The 7,947-nt window shown below is 48.3% G+C and overlaps 1 protein-coding gene across 1 annotated transcript; it reads right to left on the bottom strand.

Moving 5' to 3' along the window:
* Window positions 1–1,839: 1,839 nt before the first annotated feature.
* LOC123112856 (disease resistance protein RGA5) lies at window positions 1,840–7,051 on the bottom strand. Its single transcript, XM_044533956.1, has 3 exons — window positions 6,740–7,051; window positions 5,606–6,638; window positions 1,840–5,078 (listed from the first exon to the last, which is right to left on the bottom strand). The coding sequence occupies exons 1-3, from the start codon at window positions 6,990–6,992 to the stop codon at window positions 2,000–2,002; spliced, it is 4,365 nt and encodes a 1,454-aa protein (XP_044389891.1). The 5' UTR covers window positions 6,993–7,051; the 3' UTR covers window positions 1,840–1,999.
* Between the last annotated feature and the right edge of the window lie 896 nt (window positions 7,052–7,947).

Genomic DNA, 7,947 nt, shown 5'->3' with positions numbered 1-7,947 from the left:
ATGACCCAAGATGGTACGACGACCAGAGGTGAGGTTCGGACGACCGGCTAGATGCTGCAACCGGTGAAGCGATTTGCTATGATGGGCGAGGCCAGGCCGTGGCGTCCCGGTGAAACTGCTGCAACCGGGGATGTGATTTGCTACGACCGGCAACGCAACTTGCTACTACGAGCGATTGTGGACGCTATAGCTGAGACCGCTGGGACCGACGGGGTCAGATGCTGGAACCGACCGTGGCGGATGCTACAACCGCGAGTCAACGAAGCTGCAACAGTGTCGCACAATGCTACGACTGGTGTGGTGGTGCTACGAGGTCGACGAAGCTACAATGGTGTCGCACGATGCTACAGTTGGTGTGGTGGTGCTACAAGGTCGGCGGCATCTGCGTCCGGATGCTACAACCGTGGGCCGGTGAACCTACAACCGCAAGTCCGGCGACGAGGAGCCATTGGCTCTGCGACAACACGATAAACACGCTATGAAATCCCGCAAACGATGTTGCAGCATTGTCCAGCAGCGAGGGCAGGGTTCGGGGTTGGGCTCCTCTACAGTAATGTTATTACTGTACGCATGCTGTTGCTCTCACAATCCACCGTTGGTTTCAATCCAAAGGCTCTCTTTCATCTGCCTTAATTATGTTATTAATCAAAAACAAAAATTGTAACGACGCCGGAAGAACGGCGGTCCTCCGGCTGGTCGCGCCGGCCAGCTTAGCTGTCACCGTGCATGTGAAACTGAAACGCACGGCGGCGCCGGCGCCGCCGCGGCCGGAGGCCAGGAGCTCGCCGGCCTTGTAAATGGCCTGCATGACCGGAGCATAAGTTCCTCAAGGAAACCATCTTGAGTTCTTGTAGCCCTACGATTGTTGTCTGGGGCTACCATGGAGAAGAAAGCTAGCTGGTTAACAAGTGGAGGATGAATACATGTCTCGATGCAAGAATTACTTGGTCGATGCATGAATTACTTAGCATTGATCTAACAAATGCTGCAGGTATGATCACGGTATCTTGTTTCGGTAGCAGCGCGCCGCTTTGTTTGCAGGTTCGCAAGCTCTGGACATACGACGGTACCGGCGCCGTGTGTGCCGATTTCATCGAACTGGCCGGCGCAGGGAGCTTATGACCGCCGTCGCGTCTCTAGTCCAGGGTGGTGTTTTTTGCGATTTAATAAGAGAATTAAGTGAAAGAAAGAAGATCCATTAGATTAGAGTGGACGGTTGATATTAGAGCCTACAGCACCCATACAGTAACAACTGAACTGTAGAGGAGCCGAAGGGGTGTCAAACCACACCATAGAGTATGTCCACGCAGACGCAGGGTGGGCCGGCGAGGCGACAAGTTGCAGGAGCCATCTCCTTTAGAAGGACAGGCTGTGACTGCTGTGTATACGAAGTTTGAGCAGCCTTCACCGCTTGACGCGAGCATGCTTGAGGCTTCTCCATGGCCTTCGCCACGCCTTGTGGTTTCCGTTCTTATTTTCACGTGATTTGGTACAGCCCCTTGAAAAATCCCTAGTCATGGTTTGCATTCTAAACGGAACCCCCAAGATGTTGCTGTTTGGCAGATTTGGACTTAATTAACCTTAAGAGACACCAGCATGCCTTGATATTGTTCTTATTTTTAGAAAATCTGAAGAGGACTTACCAGTTACCACCTGTGCTCAGTCACCCTTCAAAATCTGAAGAGTAATATTCATTGTGAACCAGGAGTATGTAGTTGGTACAATGTCACCATCAATTTTGCTGTCTCAACTCAGCTGGCTACATTGCGATGCTTGTGGTTAACCAACCCACTTCCGTTACTTTGTTCAATAGAAAGAAGTATCTGAAACAGAGAAGGATTAAAAGGAACAGTCCTTCCATGTCAAGAAACAATATTAAATCTCACATGTTGCAAAACAGGTTGTTTAGACAATACAGTACATATTTCGAAACAACTCAGTCCAAGAGGACATAGCACAACAATGAAGTTGGTTATCAGATCACATAATAAAACTAGTGCTAGTGCCATGCGGACGAAACCACCAGGGGCTTATTCTTCCATCCGAGGTATAGCACCCCGTCCTTCTCCGCAAGCTGGTAGTTTGCCGAGTAGCTCTGCAGCAGCGTCCTGATGCTGGCGTTCACCAGCGAGCTGAGCGGCCGGGGCCTAAAGCCGACCATCGTGAGGCGCCCCTTCCACTTGCCGAAGACCTCGTGCCGCTCCACCCTCTCCGCACCCTCGCAGGCAACGATGTTCACAATCTCCCTCGCCAGGCAGTGCTGCTCCATGTTGATCCTCTCGTCGTCCCTTGGTAGCGTCAGGTCGATGGACTCGAATATGGCAGTGTAGTAGTGAAGCGTCTCTGCAAACCTCTGCTTGAAGGGGACCGTGTTCGTGTTGAGCTCCTGCTCCACAAGGGTTACCACCTTGGGAGACAAGCTTTTCACCAGCCTTAGGATCCGGTCTCGGTGGTTTGCCGTGCTCACAGCCTCATCCGGAATGTGGTGCAGCTCCAGGGTGAAGTTCACTGCGAGAGCTTCCCCAGGGATGACCATGAGATGCCCCTCTTCCACTTCATCACCAGCGACAGCAACCGAATGGAATTCAAAGGGAACCTTGCACAGACCAGCGATGTGTGACAGCCTCCTCCCGACTAAATCGAGCCCACCACCTCGCGCATAGGCTGATAGTGAATCATCAATTCCTGTGATCCTTACAGTTGGTGGTCCACCGGGCCTGGTCGCAAGAGCCTGAAGGAGAGAAATCCATTGAGCTCCTTGAGAGATACCAAAGTCGATTATATGGATCATATCTTCACCCTTTACAGCCTCTGCAATTGCACCGTTTGCCGACATGTAGCCAAACTTGAAGTAAGGGCAGGCCTCATACAGGAAATGCATGTAGGACATGAGGTCAGAACTCCTTGGCTCTTTGCACTTCAGAGCTTTGTAGATCGAGTGGCCGGAGGAGGCAAGCCTGGCAACAAGTCCTTCCACAATGTAGGCTCCAAGTCTCTGATGTGGGTCACCAGATACTGAAACCATTTTCCTCAACTCTGGCACCATCATGTCTACCGCGGACATGTCCTTTGCTTCCACAGCTCTAGCACAAGATATCAGTAGCTTCTTCAAGTATCCATCTTGGCCTTCCACCAGGACCTCATCTTGTTCATGTGTAAGCTCATCACCCTCAAAAGTATAATCCACCAATTGCACATTGATCATAGGATTGCTCGGATGATTGCTAATGGCAGTTGCTAAGGCAGACTCTGTATCAGCACATGCACCTCCGATTTTTGCACAGATCTCTTTAAGGCTTGGCAAGTGGTCGATGCTGATAGCCGTACCAGCACCATGCTGGTCCATGCGGGCTCTGGGGGCATTAAAACCTAGCTTGAGCTTCCGAAGATTAGGCATTGCGTTCGCTTCAAATTTCAGGCAAGGTACACTGCACCTGAGATTGAAGTAGTTGAGGACTGAGAACCCCACCTTGTCAAAGACAATCCTTTCAACAGTAGCCGTCTGCAAATACAACGACAGAGCAGTGAGGGCAGGCAAACCTCTGACAGCATCAATACCATCCCTTGGAAGATCCCTTACTGCAATCTTCAAGATGCGGAGCTTGCCAAGTTCTCCGATCCACTTTGGAATACGGGATAATACACAGCTGTGTAGCGACCACTCAAACACCTCAAGAACTGGGGGAGGTACTAAGCCCTCCCAGGAGACTGTCACTTTTAAAGCATCGCAAACAAAAGCATTTTTATGGCAGGGGCCATTAACCAGAGCTAGAGTTTTTAGGTTGGCATGTCCTGAGAGTTGAGAGCCCAGAGCTTCCATGCTTCTCTTCAGATGGTCTGAAGACGGTACAGAATAGGTCAGATGAAGATCTCGCAGGTTGTTCAGCTTGCCAATTAACCTCATGCTGCCAATCCAATCCAACAGATTTGTCATAACAAGCAGACTCAGGTGCAACAAGCTTGGGAGATGAATAATATCCCATGGAACAGCAATAACTTCACTATCCAGAACTAGTGTTTCCAAACATTGTAGCCCTAGCATATGGTTTGGTAATTGTATGCAGATATCACATGCAATTTTTAAATATCTCAGTTGGAACAGATCTGAAATGCCAGTGAGGTTTATGGCGTTCCTATCACCATAACTGGATAATTGAAGGTTTAGCACGCGAAGAAGCTTAAACTCTGAAATAGAAGGCATACTCTCAAATAATCCAAAAATGGTAAGCGACCGAACTTGTGACCTTCTCATGTTTGCTGGTGTCTTCACATATTTTGCATCACCAAAGAGGAGAGATAGTCGTCGAACCTTTTGAGGAAGTGCCACATTCCTTCGACTAGAATCTATTACCATATTGAAATTTTCTTCTGAACACTTGTCTGCAATAAGATCATGTACCACATCATGAACAGTACAGGACAACACCTCATTGTTGTACTTGCTACATAGAGTTTGGATGAATCTTCTATTAATAAGTTCATTGAAATAGCTTGCTGCAACTTTCTCCATGTCTTGCCCTTCTGTTGTATGGATGAAACCTTCAGCGACCCATTGCTTCACCAAATCGTCCTTCCAGATTGTGTGGCCCTCTGGATACATATTCAGACACAGCAGGCATATCTTCAAATAGTGAGGAAGATTATTGTAGCTGAGGTTCAATGCTTGTCTTGTTCCTTCTGAAGGAGATATCCACAAACAGGAGCTTAACGAATCACAGAGGTGCGTCAAAAGATCCATTTTTATAACAGGCTGGCTTGATAATAGACTAGCTATGCTGATTGTTGCTAGCGGCAAACCACCACATAATTCAAAAATTTTGTTTGTAACTTCTTTGAGTTCTTTAGGACAGTCACTTTCAGAGCCAAAAAGTATGCTAAAGAACAGCTTTCTTGAGTGATCATGATCCAGAGGCCTCATCTCAAAAATATGCTCCGAGTGATAACAACAACATGTTAATGCAACCTCTTCCATTTGTGTAGTTGTTATAACTCTGCTACCATGATTACCTTTTGGAAAAGCATCACTAATAATATCCCATGCTGATGCAGTCCATATATCATCAATAATAATTAAGTACCTAAATGTGAATAAAATTCATGCATGTCAAATACATTATGTTAGGATACTATCAAAATTGGTTAAAATGGAGCAGAATTAAAACAAATTCGAAAAAAGAGCATAATAAGCATGCAACTCACTAGTACAACTAGTATACACAGTGAAACGCATAAAGGATCATATCATCTCCAGAGTCCAGAATGCTCAGGGTGCACGTGAGAGCGAACTGCAGCTCAGGGTGTAACCGGGCCTATGGCATTCTGTGATGGATTGGTTTCACTAACACATGTGTAAGTTCCTGACACTAAAAGGTGTCGTTTTAGACACCGGCAAGGTCTCCAACAAACTTTATCCATCTTCTTTCTGTATATGCATGTTAGTCAAAAGATAATACTTATTTTATCAAAGCATTCTTTTGAAAAATCCAATAACTCTATTTTCACATTACAAATCGATATAATTGTCTGTATAAAAGCGGTCATAGTTAGAAAGGCATGGCTTCATTGTAGGAGGGTATGTGTCTATGAACAGAGGTAGAGGTAGTACCTTTTATCTTGTAGATGTTCCCTGATACTGTAAGCAAGGTCAAGTTCCTCGGAATACTCAGTGGGTTGCTGCCCCTGGACTTGCATGAGCATCTCGCGGAGAAGTCTCACCACATCAGGCCTTTTGGACACCCGGACAAAAGCTGTACAATCAAATTGCCCCCCAAATTTGTTGTACAACACTTGTGCAAGTGCAGTTTTACCAAGACATCCAGGTCCAAGAACGGATACCACCTTGAGCTGTTGATCCCCATCATTATCCAATGAGTCGATGAACTCGCTCACCCGATCATCAATTACCATGTCAGCAATTCCTCCGTACGCAGTCAGAAGCGTGCGATCGGCGGGTAAAAATCTACGCCTGAAGGTGCTGCAGCGGTGGAGCTCATACCTCTCATGCCGTTCAATCGCTTCTTGGATGTACATCCTGAAATCTGATATGAGTTCCATGATATGCTTGTACCACTTGAGCCTCTTGGGAAGACGAATGATGACAACACGAATGGCTTTGCAGGCTGATCTGATCTTCCCACTATGTTCTGCTGGCACTTGAGCTATGTAGGCAATCTGTTTGTGCCACTTGAGTCCCTTGGGAAGCCTTCTTTTGGAGAAGAGCCTTTTGGGGATCTTAACATGGCGGCCAATTTTGCAGATGAACCTGGTAGTATTGATGCTGGCACGGGCAGGCTGCACACACATGTCCATGTTATCCTCGATGTCATAGGCCAGCTCTCGCGCCTCTTTCATCCAGCGCTTGGCCGTCAGGGGAAGGTCCTCTGCCTCTGCCATTTCAGCAAGGTACTCGCTTAAATCTTCAACATCTTCTTTGAGGAGGTGCATTCTGTCCTTAACCCGGCTCGGCAGCCTACACCCCTGAGGAGCTAGCAGCATACCGAGCTTCCCAAGAAGGGATCCCATGCCAAAGGGGGCCTCCATCGTAACTTGGCCGCACCTTTGATAATATGGGAAATCGACATTTCTGCACGGACTAATCAATCGGTGTGTCCAATCGCAGTGCCGACACTCCCATAAACCTTGGCAAAGAAATTTTGGCAGAATGTATTCAGCGCCAACTATTTAGCAAAAATATCCTCCGAATTGCATCAGGCAAGAATGGAAGCATAGAAGCTCTCACCTTTGGTTGAATCGAAGAAGACACTTCCATGCTGCCCAAGCACCTCCTCCTCTGTTGGGAAGGAAGTGGAAGAAAATCTAGAATCGTAGATGCTTCTGTTGGTCAACCCTTCTTCCAGATCCGCTAGATCCACAAGGGAAGTAACCTGCCCAGAATACTCCACGGCCAGAGAATAACTGTGCTCTGCCCCGCTTTCCTGCAGCGCCGACCTCCACTCTTCCCCTTTCTTCTTGAACGCCCACCCCACCTCCATCACTCAAAAATGTAGATCCCTCCTCCGCACCATTGTTTTACTCTCGCCCTCAAGGTTTCGAGAAGCATAGGGGAGCAAACCGCCAGGTAAGGGGGAGTAGCGGCCCTACAGTTGGCCCAACGGACCTGCAAACGTGGCCCAGGCGGGAGTGGATAGCAGATCAGACGGTCCCTGAACTGCCAGGCCACATAGGGCATCACGAAAAGTATAATTTTTACTAAATGACCCCTGGGCCCGAAAGTACCTTTCTGCACCCGAGCTCAAATGAGCTCGGGTGAACAGTGAAATCAAAACTAAATCAAAAAAAAATCAAAAAATTTCAATTCTTTTTTGGAGAAACATTGACAAAAGTTTTAAGTGCTTGAAAAAATTCGTCTCGAAATCACATTCCTAGAAGGCGTGGTAAAAAAAAAAACAATTCCAGTGCTTCAAAATGCTTTTCAAAATAGCATTTTCACCATGTGCTTGCCGCGGCCATGGCGGGGGCCGAAAGAATGACCGGCGCAGGTCGGCACAACCCTAACATGAGGAGGGCCTGCGTCGTTGTCGCCTGCGTGGCCTTGGCGACGATGGCCTCGTTCTCCTCAACGGCGGCAACCTCGAGGGCGAACTCGGCGGCAACCCTCTTGGCCGATTCTTGGTCGAGTCGCTCGAGCTCCGCCACCGAGAGCTCCAACCTCGGCTTCTTTTACTTCGTCGCGGGATGCGGAGGTGGCAGCCGGGACGGCAGCTGCGGGTTGCTTCGGTGCGCCGACCATGGAGGAGGCAGGGGCAAGAGAGGCGGGACGGCTTTTGGGAAAGAAGGGGGAAATGTGAGCATTGTGTCCTCAACGAGAGGGCCGGGAAGGACAAGGGTGTCCATCCCGCCCGTCCGCGTTGTGTCCGTTTTGACGCAAACGCGACCTAAGACTGGGCTGGAAATGGGTCGACAACAGACAAAAAATGAACTCTGGTC

This window comes from Triticum aestivum, chromosome 5B (assembly GCF_018294505.1).
Source record: "Triticum aestivum cultivar Chinese Spring chromosome 5B, IWGSC CS RefSeq v2.1, whole genome shotgun sequence".
NCBI lineage: Eukaryota > Viridiplantae > Streptophyta > Magnoliopsida > Poales > Poaceae > Triticum > Triticum aestivum.
This window is presented reverse-complemented; position numbering and strand designations above follow the sequence as displayed.